The sequence below is a fragment of the Falco peregrinus genome, chromosome 7, assembly GCF_023634155.1.
Source record: "Falco peregrinus isolate bFalPer1 chromosome 7, bFalPer1.pri, whole genome shotgun sequence".
NCBI classification, from domain to species: Eukaryota; Metazoa; Chordata; class Aves; order Falconiformes; family Falconidae; genus Falco; species Falco peregrinus.
Genome location: NC_073727.1, coordinates 53,897,098 through 53,912,776, shown reverse-complemented (window position 1 = coordinate 53,912,776; position 15,679 = coordinate 53,897,098). Strand labels below are relative to the sequence as shown.

The window sequence follows — 15,679 nt, the reverse complement described above, 5'->3', positions numbered from 1 at the left end:
TCACACAGCATACCACTTAAGAATGGCTGGCTCTCAAAAGGGAGTCTCCCCTTGCTGCCAAAATCAAAACCATTTTCACCAAAAATACTGGACCAACACTTTCGTTATAATGGTTTTGGTGAATGGAGGATTTAGCTTCAACTTATGAATGTCCTGTCAAGAGACTGAGCTATATTTGCCCTGAAGAGTGAAAGGTGGACAGGATTTAACAAGCTTTATTTCACAAGTTAGTGGCTATTTCAGTGGAACTTTAAGTTCTGTAGTTTTTTGCCAACAATATGCAAGAAGCATTAATATGATGACAAGGTTGATTCAGGAAAGTAAATACCACTCGGTAGCAGCAGAGAGCAGGGACGGGTGATTTTGTGCCATTCCTCTGGTATATGCCCAGTGGTATCCTTCAGCTGATCACTCTCTACCTGTATGTACAAAAAGCTAACAACATGATTCTTTTATATTTGAGGGGCAGGGGTATGAACAGTCCCACCACACAGACATGTACAGATTGACAGATTTTATCATGTCTCCAAGGCCTCATGTCCAAACATGCTCATCGACAGTATCAGTTTCAGGTACTGCAATCATCTCCCCAAGCTCCTCTGCAAGCTCCTGCCCTTACAGGGGACACCCACAGTCAATTTAATTCTCCTTCATTCCTTTCAGTAGACTAAATAAAGCTTCCCTTGTTCCAGAGTCAAGAGGACAGACACATGTCCAACTTTGCATTGCTCAAACTCCCACTGGACTCAGGAGGGTGCGGTTTGAGAAGGTTGGATGCATCCATTATTAAGACTGTGGAATATTTGAATCACCATCATACAAAGCCTCTGGCACCTATGTGCAGCTGTACCTTCAGCTCCTCTATCCGTGACACACATGACACGATCAGAGAGCTTCAAACTTACTTCTGTTGAGTGCCTGCCTCGGGCATCTCCGCTCTCCCAGTCACAAGAGGGTGTACAAAAGCAAACTGATATTCCAGAGGGCCAGGACAGAAGCTGCAGTTGTGACCCCTCTTTTTATTGGGCAGGACTGCAGCATGATGAGGCAGAATCATTTCTGGTCTCTCAAAATTATGTAGTAGGGGGGCAAACCAACTTACTTCCCCTCACCTATGCTGTCCCACTCTTCGAACTGCCTTGCAGACACCTGGCGCACATCCCACCACTTATTAAACAATGCAGGACACAGAATGTGTGCCTATGACATATGCAGCCCTCAAGCCATTTTACAGTCACAAAGAACTGATAGGAAATTAAGTAATTAGCTCAAATTATACTTTGTTAACAACACCTAAATGACACTCCACTAAACAGTAATGTTCTAGCAAAACCAGAAAGAAATATTTAAAATATAATCGCAAAGTTTTAGAAGGTGTTGCATTCAAGCAAGAAACATCAGGTATGAGAAATAGAAAGCATCTATTTCTGCCTCTCAGACACACATGCACACCTGCTTTGCTGTTGCTGACAGCAGATAGCTGCAGGGTTCTTCCTGAAAGACATCCTGCATACCACAAAATAGCTGTAGAATATGAACTGTGACCCCCTACAGCTTTGATAGACTTGTCAGTTCCTCTCAAGCTTTTCCATCCATCATGTGCACTCTTTCTAATGTTTAACTCACTGATATGAAGATCCCTTGAGGGAATTTCATTGCATCGCTGACACTGCTTTCGTTGCTGTCAGGAGGAAATAAGGAGTTTTTACATTTGTAACCACCTAATTTCATTGAGCACTTCTGGTTGCTTCTTACTCGTATTAAATGAGTGTGATTTCCCGATATGTTTGTAAAATTAATCTCACTTTGGAGCTTCCTCACCCCCAGGTGTGTGGACAAGACTCAGGATAGCAGTTTTAAAGAAATAATTTACTTTAGTGTCCAAGGAGAGAAACTGTAACTTCTTGATTGCTCCTGTCATAATAAGCAATTCAAACAGTAAAAGGCCTTTCTGTTCTCTCATCATTTAGGATAATAGTCAAGAGAGCTACTAAAATAAACCCAACTATTGCCTGAGGCAGTTCCTGAAGTGGACCTGACTTGAGATTTGAAGGGAGGTGGTGTTCTTTTCAGTCTTTAGATAACACAAACTTATCAACTACCAAACACATCTGTCCTGCAGCATCTCCGACACAGTCAAAACCTAGCAACTCAGAAATCCTGTCAAATGAAAACTAACACTAACCTCCTATGCATTGTCCCCTTTCTTAAACCAAAACACACAAATAAACAAAAAGAAAAAAAAAAAAAATCAGATCAAAGGGGTCAGATCAAATTGCATAGACTTCAGGAAAAAATGTCTTAAATTCTGGTTATTAAGCCCAAGGAAACTTCAGAATTTTATGGGAGTTTTCCAATCACCGTTGGAAAACAAAAGGAAGAAAAGCATTGTGTTGGAATGTATATAGTCCACCCCTGCATACACATGTATGACTGACATGGATAGTCTTCACAAAGGAGATAACAATCTAGGGAATTTATTACAGCTGACGGATAACATTTTGAAGCCCCAAGTAGCCTATAGGAAGAAGATCTGTGCTCCTTGATAATGCTTGACACCACTTTGAGGTTGTCAAGAGAGACTTTGGACCAGTTTTCCTAGAGGGTTCTTGGTGCTGCTGCTATAGAAAAAGAGTACATTCAAGAGGTGGTGAATGCAGCAGCAAGAACAGCTCTGTTTTTTGTCTGCATCCACAGGATGGGCATATCTTGCATCCAGACCCATCTTTTCTTCCTCAAGAAAAGGTGGGGAAGGGCAGCAGTTAGAGAAGCTTCCAGTTCCACGCTAAGCTACATGCAAAAAGAGGAAAAGGCATCCAAACATTCCCTTTATGCTTTGCAGGAAAGACCAGGCTGCACTGGTGCAGGGCTGTGGGGTTTTTTTAGGGGAGAGTTTTGCACCACAAAGGGAAACACATTCCACAGCCTGAGAACCCCAGCTTTAAAGCAATGATAAGGTTGAAACACTAGGCTCTTGCAAGTCAGGAAATACCAAGCAGATGACACTTGGCCCTCAGCACTATGCAGAACCCTTTGGCCAGCAGCATGACAAGACCAGGGAATAGAATCTTTTGCTCATCTCTTCCTGTAGTGCTGAACTGATTGTTCCAATTCTTTACAAAGGGTAGACTGGGTTCAAAAGGAAAAAAAAAAAAAACCAAACAGGCAAGTCTAGCCAGCTTGGATACTATGCAGAGGATGTAAAGAACTAGACCACAACTGTCCAGCTAACTCCATTATTTGTGTTCAGCCTCATCTGTAAGCAGGTCTCATTCAAGATTTACTCTTATTTATTATTGCACTTGATAACGATGGTAGACCAAGAGGGCTAACCAAGAATGAGGCTCTTTTGCCCAAAACATGGTACAAACCCAAACAGCTCACAGTCTATACATAGACAAGGCATAAAAACACTAGGGAAGAAAATGTACAAAGGGAAGAAGATCAACTGTATGGAGAAGGAGAAGGTTGGAGAAAAATCTGCAGAGGCCAGAGACAGCCCAGTCAGAAGTGAGTCACAAACGATGTCAGCTTTGAGTCCCTTGGGCTTATTCCTGCTAGTGGGGTTTCTGCTAGCTCTTTATTTTGGTTTTCCCTCAACACTGTATGTTTTGTGAATTGGTTATTATCTCACCATTTACTCTATCAGATCAGCAGTGCTGTCTGCTGTGCTTCTGTGGGTTTGTCACCAGCCACCCAGACACATAAAGCAATCTCCATCAGCCGTTTCATCTTGGTGTCAGATCTGGCTTTACCATCTAGTAGAAAATACTCTAACTTTCTCATTGCCTTGCATCTCTCCCAGTCTTCCATCTAATGAACATAAACGCTGACACTTCAGAAGAGCAGCACTGTATACCCATTTTGCACTGGAGAAAATTACTGCACTAGGTGCAGACAAGTAGACATTTGAGCTCTGCTTTTTGTTATTTTTCCTTCAGAAAGAAATCCATTATCAGTGCATGAACATTGCCTTGTAATTTTATTGCAAGCTAATAGAAGTCCATCACCAAGCAATGACAGAACTTTTGCTCTGGGAGTCATTCAGCACCTGAAAAGGGGAAACTTAAACAGAAGAGCAATTTACCAAATGAACATTTCTTTCAAAAAATCTTTCCCTTTCTCGTAGAAATGTAATTTATGGAACCTTTCAAGAAGGAAACAAGATGGAAAGATAAAATCTCCTGTTCAAAGTTCAGATTTGCAACTAAATCCACTTAGGCTGAAATCTATCAAGAATTTGACATGCTTGAAAAATGCCTTCTCAGGAGGACCCAGTCTGAAATATAATCCCATTTAATACAGTGTGGAAAATAAGTTGTCCACTTTGTTTTGTCTTGTTCACCAGAATTCATGTAATAAATGCTGCAAAAAGAAATAATATGGATGCATGTAATGAAATGAATAGGCCATAGGCATTCTGCAGGCTGAATGCCTCCTGGTGTCCCACAGTCAAGAGCAGCTCATATGTTTGGCCATATTTTCCCTCCTGTCCACACCAGTCTGCTCTGAGCTCTCACAAGTGCTAATGCATAATTAAAGTCAAGGAGAGCCATGTCATTAAGGACATTTTACTTTTACAGAACCACATTCTACCTTTCAGTGGTTTCTGTTGAGATTTTTCCCATTTGAGGATCTATCTGATGGGCACCTGAGGGGCACGTACTAAAAAAAGAAGGTCCCCAGTTTTCCCCCTCCTCCCCTGGGGACTGGCACAGGGTAGAGAAGCCAGGGGTTCCCCTACTTCCAGCCCTCCCCAGACTGTGCTGCACTTGAACTCCCTCCCGTGGTGGATCCCTAAAGGGTCCCAGAAGAAGACAGGTGACCTCCCTGCCCCTAAGGATACTGTGCAAGTGATGCCACCAAGGTGTATTCGCAATGGAATGGACAGGAGGAGAAAGATCTGTATAGACCTCCCCTCTCTGCTTTTCATCTTATGTCTCTGAAGTCTGTGATGGCTGTCTCCCACAAGGAAGCCATCCTACAGACCAGAGATAATTTAATAAACAAATAAACATATGGTCAAGTCAAAGCCTTCTTTAGTTTCTTTGTTGCCAGTCTTTTTTCATTTCTGTATCCTCTTGTGGGAACAAAAGTTTCTTTAGAATATATGCTAACCTCCACTACAACGTAGCATACTTGGAACCAGGTTTCACTTATTTGATTTAATTTTTAGATATAAATTTTTACTTTGAAAGTGACATTTGCTACAGTGATTTTTCACTCTGATAGGCACATCAGTCCACATGATGGCTACTCACTGGCCTTGGGCGGTGCCATACAGCACTATTGGCACGACAAGGTGGCCCACAGTGACCACAGCACTTGGCAAATACAGCCTTACAGAGCCTGGGTCAGCTTTGCTGGCACTCCTTCGGCTGCAATAAGTGGCACCAATGTGGGTGCTAAAGCGGACAAGAACTGATTAAAACACTCTGACTAAATGTATTAAATACTTCTTCACCTATGCAGATGGACATGAGGAGAAATATATTAACTGGGGCAACTGCCCAGTTCAGAAGCCATATTGAACGTGTCCTTACAATACCTGACTCCGATAGTAACCCTCCTCTTAAGAACATTAGGTTCATCTCGCAGACCCAAATGGGAATCCAGTGTGTTTGGATGAAGGCAAGTGCACTGCAGCCAGCATGGCATGCATGTATCAGCCTCACTGAGAAGAGATTCTCACATTTTAATATCACCACCTTTCCAACATGCTGCCAACACCATACTTTCACTTTGTATTTTCCAAAAATGGGTCCCGGTTCTACCATTAGCAGAAAGATGCCACTGTCAAGAGCAGCACCTAGCAAAGAAAAAAGTTTGGGAATCATTTCTCTAGACTGCATGACCTAGAACCCACACTTTGTGCCCTGTGATACTTTAGGACACGTGGTCTGGTTTAATAGCGTTTTTGTTCACGTAGTCGTGTTATGGTTAAAATATGGCTAGATGGTTTTTGTGTGTCCACCAAAATGTCCCCCTCCCTTCTCCCCCTCCTCCAAAGTAGTAATGAGACTCAATGACAGACTTTTACTCAGACTAAGTTCTACCACTCCTCCGCTTTACTCCAGATAAGAGCAAGAGAAAGATAATAAAACTGAGTCATTCCCTTCCCTCCCCAACATCCACGTATGCCTGCAATCCATAGGTTTTCTTTGTACTGCAGCTTGCTGCACAGATCATACCGAGGCCATCCTGATTACCATTAAAATTACTCTTTATCTGATATTAATTTAATTTCAGAAAAATGTACAGACCTCTCCTGAGCATTTACGCTGCTTATTCACTGACAGTATCTTGCTTTAATCCTGAACAAAGGTCAGGATATTGATAAATGTACGATAAATCTAGCCTGAGCAAAAGACTGTGAGCACTTTATGGCAGCAATTCTATCCTGAAAATCTGTAAAATACAGCAAGCAGCCATGGCATAAATAAAGAAAGAGCATTCCAGAGCAATGGAATTTTTCTTTGTTTTCATGTAAGTACTCTTTAGGTGCTCTAGGACAGAAAGTCAAAGATTTATAGCATATGTATGACAGCTAATTTGTATACAGTTTAAAACGAACACCTAAAAGACAAGAAGGTATACTATTACAGCTTCAGAAAAAAATTAAGGTAACACAAAAGAAAAAAAACTATACTCAGTGGCTCTGAAGATGACAGAACAAGCAGCCTAAAGTAAACGAAGAAAAAAATCTAGGTTTTGGATAGGTATGAGGTAAACATTCTTGAGCGAGTTTTGTAGCAGCACACTGAGCAAGCCAGGGAGAGAGCTGGAAAGGATGGCCTTCAGGAAATGTTTTCTCTTTCCGCCCCAACAAGAATTCTAGGATGTATTCTCTATTAGCCTGGATTTTCAGCAGCTGATGAAATACTTAGTGGTCATTTTTAAAAGCTAATAAATTAGAAGGGGGGGGGAGGGGCGTGAAGGGGGAATTACTGAGGGCAGTTACTAACTCATCAAGGCATTTTTTTCTGCAAGGACTGGCTAAAACTTCAGTTTGGGGGACAGACTCCACACAAACTTACTTCACGGGTTCTGTGGTAAGACATGACCCTATGTTAACTTTGCTTCTTTGAAGACCACTCATAATTTGGTTAAGTCACATTAAGAAAACTGCCAATACTAAGTGTTACCACATCAATCTAAATAGCAGTCCCTATGCTTTTGGGTAGCTTTCACCTCCCTGTAACCAAAGTTTGTATCCTTGTATCCCATGCACACCGTTGCACTACACCAATGGCTGTAATTCAGAGGAATTCCCTATGTAGATGGAGCAACTAGGCAAAGATTGGAAAAGTGCAGGAAAAAATGCACCTATTTATGCTATACTTGCTCATCTCTGCTCAGTTCTTTTCTTATGTCCAATTTCTTGTTACATCTTAAGTTATCCCTCCTTTTCCTTTGGCACAAATTATTCTGTGCAGCATCAGCATATTGTAAACTGTAAGTTTTTTCCTGACGCATTTCCTCTTTTCAGGCTTACAGTCAATGCTGCACTGGAAAGTGTTTTATCTACCACTGTAGATAAATATGAAGGCAGTGATTATCAACTAATAACCAGAAGTGGATAGAGAAATGTTAACAGAAGCATACCCCATGAGATTACGCGGGGTCATTAAGACCAGAATGATTGGCATCACCAGAATTTTGTTGTAGAAGACAGCAGAGGGGCAGAGGAGGGGAGGGTAGTATTCACACAGGTCAAAACTGTTTTGACTATATTTCTGAAGAAAACATTCCAACTTCTCACTGTGAAATGACCTTCACATGGATCTTTCATCTGAACTTTTTAAGAATCCTCCTCCAAACACAATATTGAACCAATGAGAAAATTAAGAAGCTTTTGGGTTTTGATCCTAAAGGAAATACAAAATGTTTGGAAATCCCTGAGTCCTTTGCAAACTGTAAGCTCCATGCATTCTGCAGCTTCCCCAAGAACATACAAATTTATTCAGATCAAAAATGCCACTCCTGAACCAAACGCAGGCCTTCATGTGCCATTCAAAAACAGGTCTTTGATCCCAACTCTTTCTTACTCAGTTTTTAATTTTCAGGCGCCTCCACACGTCCTGGTCTCAGCCCTGACAGGAAATGCAAGTACCAAAATTCCGTGAAAATGGCTGCGCCTGTGGTGAGGCTGGTCTGGCTGAAGAAATGGAAACACTAGCAAAGTCCTGCGTGAGCCAGATCTTGAAAAGATTCATAGCCCAATTTCCAAGCCAATAGGGTTCAGATAGGTTTTGGATAGCAGCTAAACCTTTGGAGGCTTCTCAAAATGAACCTTGAGACTTGCTGACTGTCAAGGAATACACATGGCTGTTCCTCAAGGTATTCAGTGGGCAAGAGGGGATGGATGAAAGCATCACAACTGGTCAGAATATGCATAATCTACTTCTTTTTGTTTCCTCTGTCCTGCTCTTCCCTCCCCACCCACATTCACTTGTGGTCTTCACTTCTACTTTTAAAATCCTACGGGTGTGCAGTCAGCCTTCCATCTCCCTTATGTCTTTCGCATTATAAGGTCCAGTGTATGTCGGCTGCATACAGAAAAATTACTTCTAACCCCTGATCAAAAGTTTTGCTGACTCTTTCAATAATAACTCTCACAGGTTTTGGTTTTGTTTCTTTAGTGAGAATTGTCTTGAGAGTTTATTGCTAGGAAGCGTTTTTGAAAGTGTTTTATTTTCAGAGCTGATGTACCCTTGGCTGTACCAATGCCCATTTGCAGTAACAATGCTGTTAGGATCTGGAGCCACTTACAGTTTTATTTGTGGTCTTGGTTTTTCAGTCACAATTAGAGTAACTTTTCCAAATGTTTGGGTTTGCAGGCGCCATCCAAACGGGTCCTTAACTTGGAAAGCTTTGATTGTGTTTAGCTTCCCTTTACTGAACTACCTTAGTGGTCCATCTTATATTGGTGAGTGTTGTGGAAGCTATCCAGGGCATTAAATGCTTTTGAATACTCACAAAGCATGTGCCAAGGGAGAAAAAGAAAACAATTGTTCCCTGAAATATTCACTTTCTGATGAAAGGAACTTTTAACAGGCAGAGGTGTTCATTTCAAGAAGTGATTTCAAGCAAACTTTCTTCCTTTGTAAGATCTAAGATCAATATTGTATTGAGAAGGACACATGGTTCAGCAAGGCTTTGAAAGAATAAAACTAAATAGTTTGTGGTATGTTATAAGTCATCAGGATTTTAAAATAAGAAACACTTGTGCCCTATTGTTTGTACAAGTACATGCACACACAACACCGCAACTGAGATAAAAGCTAAGCTGATGGTTCCAAAAATACAGCACGAATGATGCCAAAGTAAGTGTGGTGGTAAGTGCAGTGATCATAAACCTACTTATTCGAGGAACAAAATGAGCTTCCTACAAAACATTGTGTTTCAAAACAAAAGTACCTACATACTCAAGATATGACTGTTCCCCTTACACGATATGCCAGTAAGGCTCAGTTCTCATCGGTTTCATACATCCAGAAAGAATGGGCACATGTCACAAAGCAGAATAAAAATACAGCGTTGCAAAAATGCTCAACAATGTGTTACAAGAATTTGAGGCTATTACCTGCCTTTCCATAAACAAGGTAAAAGGACAAGGCTACTTAAGATATTTTCTGGAATGTAAGAATGTTTTACATTAGCATTTGACACAAGGGGAGGAAAAACTAGGAGCAGCCAAATTGGCTACAGTCCATCCAGATCTCATGGTTTGTTATGAGACAGCTCTCAGCCTACCTTTCCAGAATGAAATTCATTGTTCTGTTGCCAATGTTTGTTTATTCGAAATAACAATAAATATAATACTAAATAATGTTCTCCTCCCCCATGCATCCCTGTGGCTCAGTTAGCAATTCAGAACTGCAATATTATGTTTCCCCTCACTTTGCCTATTATTGCAATATGCTCCTACTCAGGAGCAACTTTAGCAGAATATTTTTTGATTACAAGAGGCCAAGATTGATACAAATTCAAAGTACCTTTGGGCTACCTCTAACTTATTGAGCTCCCAAGAACTTCAAAACTCTTGGACCCTGGTGCTCCCCAACATTCAGGTGTGCATCAACCCACCCCTCACGTGCCTCCTGTACCCTCACACACAGACAGGGGGGACCCAAGAGAGTTCTGGCTGCATCCACAGTTTGGGCAGAGGCACATATTAAAACACTCATACACCCACTTTAGATACAGCCATGAGGACCAGGGGACCAGACTCCAGACTGCCTGATGTATCTCAACTACCTACTGACTCTTCTGATGTATCCACCTGCCAGAAATTATCCTGATGGCTATTATCAAGGTTGTAAGAAGCCATATGCTCATCGGGTCCTGCAGACCTGCAGTCACATAAGACTATTAGGCAATCAGAAATCTCTTGGAGGTGTTATTTGTGTGGAAATTCTGTCATTTCTTGCCATTGGACTATTGCAAATCTTCTAGTACCTGAAAATCACATATTGACCTGAACTATAGACATGAGTGGTTGTTCTGGGTATTTATGCCCAAGAGAAATGCAAAAATATTATTCCTGGTTACACAGGGATACAGCTCTGTAAACTACTGAAAGTCATCTCTGCACACAATACTCACTCTGCTTCTGGAGCTAGTAAGCACATGAAGTTAAAACAGCCCAAAAATCTGTTTAGACAGATGAAAAACATAAAGACAGATGCTGATACTCCCCTCCCTGTGTGGCCATCATTCAGTTTGTCGCTTAGAACCCAGACCTGTTCAACACACAGGCAAGGAAAAAAACTCTGATCCACGTAGTCACCTTTTGCAAAATTACCTTAACTTTAGAGTTGCTTCTGCTAGAGGGAACTTCAATTTTATTATTACTTTGTTCCTAAGGTTCATCCTATGGCAGATTTACCTTTGCAGTTAAGGAGACTGTGCCTGTGATATTAGCACCACCTGGCAAGCTGCATATACCTGTAACAGCGTGATGCCATCAAGGGTGTGTGCACCTTCTCCATAATCATCCTGCAGTTTTCATGAAGCGCAGGTCTGCAGTGAAACACGCTCTGTCCCTGTGGCCTCTGGTTATTTATGAAAATACCAGTCTTTGCTATTCCTCCAACCACAAATAAAAAGAAAATCTTCATCTGATGTGTAGAAAGGAACGGTAGTTCTCTGCCACTGGCACAGCAGGTGAAAAAAGTCATACATTTTCTTGGTCTTTCTACACAGCTTGGAGGTTTTTTTCCTTACAATTACAATTGCAGATACAATCCATGAAATATTTGAGAAGGGTACATGTGGGAAGGGGTTATACATTCTGAGGACTATAAGTAAAATGACTGCAGGAGTAAGGAATGATTTAGTACTGTGGTATTTGCTGCTGCAATAGCACTGCTGGTTTTGTTGTTTAAATAGGGAAGTATACAAATAGTAGAAATAAACCTGCCTCATTCAAAGTTTAGTCTTGTGGGAAGATGTAAAAAGTTTGTATGCCTAAGTCTGTGTGCGTCATTTTCTTCCTATAGGTGTCTGACTGTTCATTACCCATTTAATGGACACATTTCTAATGTAGTCTAGTAATCATGCAGGCTAGCCATCTCTGTAAGAAGAGCACAGGCAGCAGAAAAATTAGTGTGGGCTCACTACCTACAGTCCTCTACTAACAAGGCTAACTAACTAACCCTACCAAAATGTTCAAGTTCAATTCAGTCCAAAACCTTACAGTCTCCAAAGACATTACCTTTTTGGTAGCAGAGGGTGGGGATTCCACCAGGATTGATTTTTCTGTTCAGGGTTCATAAAGATGCACTCTAATATAAGGTACAGAAATGAAAAATACACGCCCTGGATGAGTGAAAAATGGAACAGAGGGACTTCAGACATCGCTTAGCTAACAACGAAGTCAAATACATCTGCATGAGCCTATGACATTTGATTTTTAAAGAGTTTGCACAAGTGCCCTTGGCCAGATTTTTCTTCGCTTTTGTGAGGCAGGAAACCACTCACTGAATGACAGCTACATTCAGCAGTGATTTATATACATCTATCAATAGGCTTTGGCATCATCTGGGTCATGTATCATTTAAAGGTGATACAACAGTCACAACCACTGTTATTTTATATTTGGACAAATTAATTTTCGTTTTTCCAGTTGGCTTCCACACTAACATTTGGAACTTTTTTATGTACAGAAAAAAGAATATAACATGTAATCCCTTGCAAATTCTGTTTACACTTTTATGAAAGTGAACTTGGAGTTAAATTGCAATGCTAACCTGTTAACTAGAATAGTATATGTCACCTAACAGTCTGAGAATGCTTCAAATGAGGGTCTTAAAAAGTAAAAGATGAGAATCACTTGACTTTCTCCATCCCACACTTTGAAGTGCCACAAACTGTAAAATTCATGGAGCAAACTCATTCCTTTAAAGTTTTCAATTAACATCTTCTAATCTACCATTAAAAAAAAAAAAAAAAACCAACAACAAAAACCCAGACAAGAAGGCAAAACTTCTTCTGAAGAATTTCAGGTATGAACAGCTCAGACATCCCCCACCGCTGTTTCTCCTTGAGCTGTCCCTATCCACCCTTACTCAAAAAGAAAGGAAAAAAAAAAAAAAAAAGAAAGAAAGAAAGGGAAAAACCCAACTCTCAGTATTTTACAGAAATTTTCTGAAAGACTGAGAAAAAAATAGGGTCTATTTCACTTTGCAACTGCCTGCAACTTCAGCATAATAAACTCTAAAGGGCACAGCCCTCACCAAAACACTTAAAACAGCTTGAAAGAGGTACTCACTGCCCGTTATGTTTACTCAAGCACTTGTTTAAAAACACATTTAAGGAAAATGTTTTTATTTCTACAGATTGCATTAATTATAGCTTTGCAAACACTGCAAGCTCTACAAGAAGACTGAACTGAGCTATTAGCTGCAAACCTCAGGTCTTGGCTAGAGAAGTGGTTATGGCTTATTTAGCCAGCCTAATGAATTGGCTCGCCCATCTCTACGCAGAGTTCCATGTTTAGCATCATGGAGCCTGGAATAGCCAAACTGGGTTGTTTCACGTCGCTTATAATTAAAAATAAAGTAAAATCGGTCAACCCAAGACGGTCCAAAAGCGGACCTCACTACAGCATTATTCCTTTTCGCGAAAATAAAAGCATTAGCACGGAGGTTAACGCTGGCCCCAAGCGCTGCGGAGACCCGCAGTAAACTTCCACTTCGCTGCCGCGGGCCGTGCCCGCCCTGGCGAAGCGCGCAGGGGCGGCGGTGCCGGCTGGTCCCCGCCCTGCCGGGCCAGGCGCGGCGGAGCCCCCATCCCCTCAGCTGGGGAGCGGGCAGCAGCCCCCGGCCCGGCAGCCGGGGGGCGAGCGCGGCCGCCCGGGGGTGCAGCGCATCAGCCCGCTCAGGTGCGCCCCGGGGGACCGACCCGGCGGGCGGGCGGTGCGCAGCGCCCAGCGGCGGGCGGCCTTACCGTCAGGGCGGAGAGCTTCTGGGCCGGCACGGCGGGCAGCAGCTCCGGCAGCAGCAGCAGCAGCGGCACCCACATCCTGAGGCGGCGGCGGGCACGCAGCGGCTCCGGGAAGCGGAGGAGGGGGACTCTCCTCGGGATGGCGCTCCCCCCCCCCGACGCCTGCTTTGGCTCCTTTTCAATCGCTCCGGCTGGGAGGTCCCAGCTTGGGTCCTCTATTTGCTTTTTCCCCAGCCCAGCCCTTGAAATTTTAGGGACGGGTGTGCAGCAGGGAGGCGGCGGTTTCTCCCTCTCTCGCTTCTCGAGAACCAGCCCCGGCGGGGAGATGCTCCCCAGCCGCCCCGCTCCCGCCGCCCTCCCGCCGCGCAGGCTCTGCCCGGGGGGCTCTGCCCGGGGGGCTCCGCCGGACCCCGCCGCCTACCGCGGGGCGCCGCGCCTCCCTCCGCCTCGGGCGGGTGCTGCCTAGCCCTGGGGGTCGCTTGCTTCTCCCCCCACAGCCTCGTCTCCCCGGGGCGGGGGAAGCGGGAGGCAAAGACTGGGACGGGAAGGGGGAACCCTCCCACACCACCGCTCCGGTGTCCGCCGCCGGCGGGAAGGCACTGCCGCGGCTGCGGAGCCTGGCGGTGTGCGACCTCACCGAGCCGCTCTTCCCCTTTTCCTCTTATCCTCCCCCCTCCCCAGCCCGGCCTCCGCTTTCTCCTCCCAGACCCACAGATCCTCGCCGATTAACCCTCCCCGGTGCTCCCGGGGGGACGCCGGCTTGCTCCCCACGAACGGCTCGTTTTCCCCCCGCCTCCTGCTGAATCAACATGTACAAATACCGGCAGCCCCTGAGGGGGTGAGAAGCGCCCCCACCCCCGGCCCGCTGCACCCCGACCCCCTCCCGGTGCGCCCCGAGCCCGGCCCCGCCGCTCGACGGGTACCGCACGGTGCGGGCAGCGAGGGCCGGGGCAGCCAGGGCTCTGACGGGGGCGAACCCCGGCAGCAGCGCCCTGTGGGGCCGGGGGCAGCCGGGCGTCGCGGGGGGGCCGTCAGGCCCACTGGCACGGCAAGGAGCGGCCAGTGCTTGCCCGAGGCGAGTGGCCCGGGGAGGTGCTGGTCGCTGCGCTACCGTGCAGCGGCTGCCAGGTGGAACCTTCCCGCCCACGGTTTCGCACTTTTCGCGCTTATCTTTTAGGAGCCGAACAGAGTTCTTCGATTATTTCCTTACTGCGAACAGCCTGAGGGTCTCCTCTCCGCCCCCGGCTGCCTGAAAGAAACCCTTTCGCCGAAATTTTGTCACGGGAGGAGACCCCCGCTGCCCCCCGGAGACTCGCGGCTCGCTGCCAGCCTGCAGAGACCCCCAGGTCTTGGGGCGCTGCTTTATCCGTAGGGGGTGCGCATTTGTGGGAATGGAGCCAGGCGTGAAAAGACTTTAGGAAGGCTGCAAAATGGCACGTTCCCAGCACACAAGTGATCGCTTCCCCACGGGTCCAGATCCAACCTTGCCAGCTTGTCACACCCTGGCACAGCCTCAGCCAGGGCTGGGGATGGAGCCTGCTCTCCGGAGCAGTAGCTGCATGCACGATTAAACCAAGGCAGAATCAATATTAATTACAGACAGACTCGGGTGCCCTGCTCGAGATACCTACTGCTGACTTTTCCAGATCCTACGATGTTCAAGGCATGCAGCCATCAAACTAGTTACAGCTTCTCCAGGTCTCGGCTGAGCACACAGAGTCACAAGAATTTGGAAAGCCCCCTTTTCAAAACTGTGCGTTTAAGCAACTCAATTATCAACACAAAGTATGTGCATGCATGCGTGTGTGCATGGCTTGTAATATCTCCAGGGCTTTTTAAATGGTAAAAAATGAAAAGAAAGCTATTGTATGCATTTGCCCGAGTTAGGACATGCTTGAGACCCTTCGCTGCACCACACAGATCTCCACCAGTCTCAGGCTAGCAGCGTCTCACGCAGAGACAGCCGCTTGCCATTGGCTGCAGTAGGCAGTGCAGGACGTTTTGCCAGCATGGGCTTCACAGCCCTTTAGCCCTTTCCTCTCAGCTGGGAGGTGGTGCAACTTGTCCATGTTGGTGCCTCTGTCAGAGCCAGAAGGAGCTTTTTTTCTTGTGATCATGCAACTGCTGCTTTCATACCTCAAAGTTATTTTCTACATGTACCTAGTCCCCTTTTTTTCTCGTCAAACCTCTCATTCCCATTGCCTTGTCAATGTCTCACCTCTTCAGAATC

General features: G+C 44.7%; 1 protein-coding gene across 7 annotated transcripts in view; it reads right to left on the bottom strand.

Moving 5' to 3' along the window:
• SMOC2 (SPARC related modular calcium binding 2) overlaps positions 1-14,095 on the bottom strand; it is a 147,724-nt gene extending 133,629 nt beyond the window's left edge. For 2 of the 7 annotated variants that reach the window (XM_055810747.1, XM_055810749.1), the window contains exon 1: positions 13,453-14,095. In XM_055810747.1, coding sequence (XP_055666722.1) covers positions 13,453-13,527 — 75 coding nt within the window. In that variant the 5' untranslated portion in view covers positions 13,528-14,095. The remainder of the gene's footprint in view (positions 1-13,452) is intronic. The other 5 variants (XM_055810746.1, XM_055810748.1, XM_055810751.1 and 2 more) reach the window with 3 other exon arrangements.
• Positions 14,096-15,679: the final 1,584 nt, after the last annotated feature.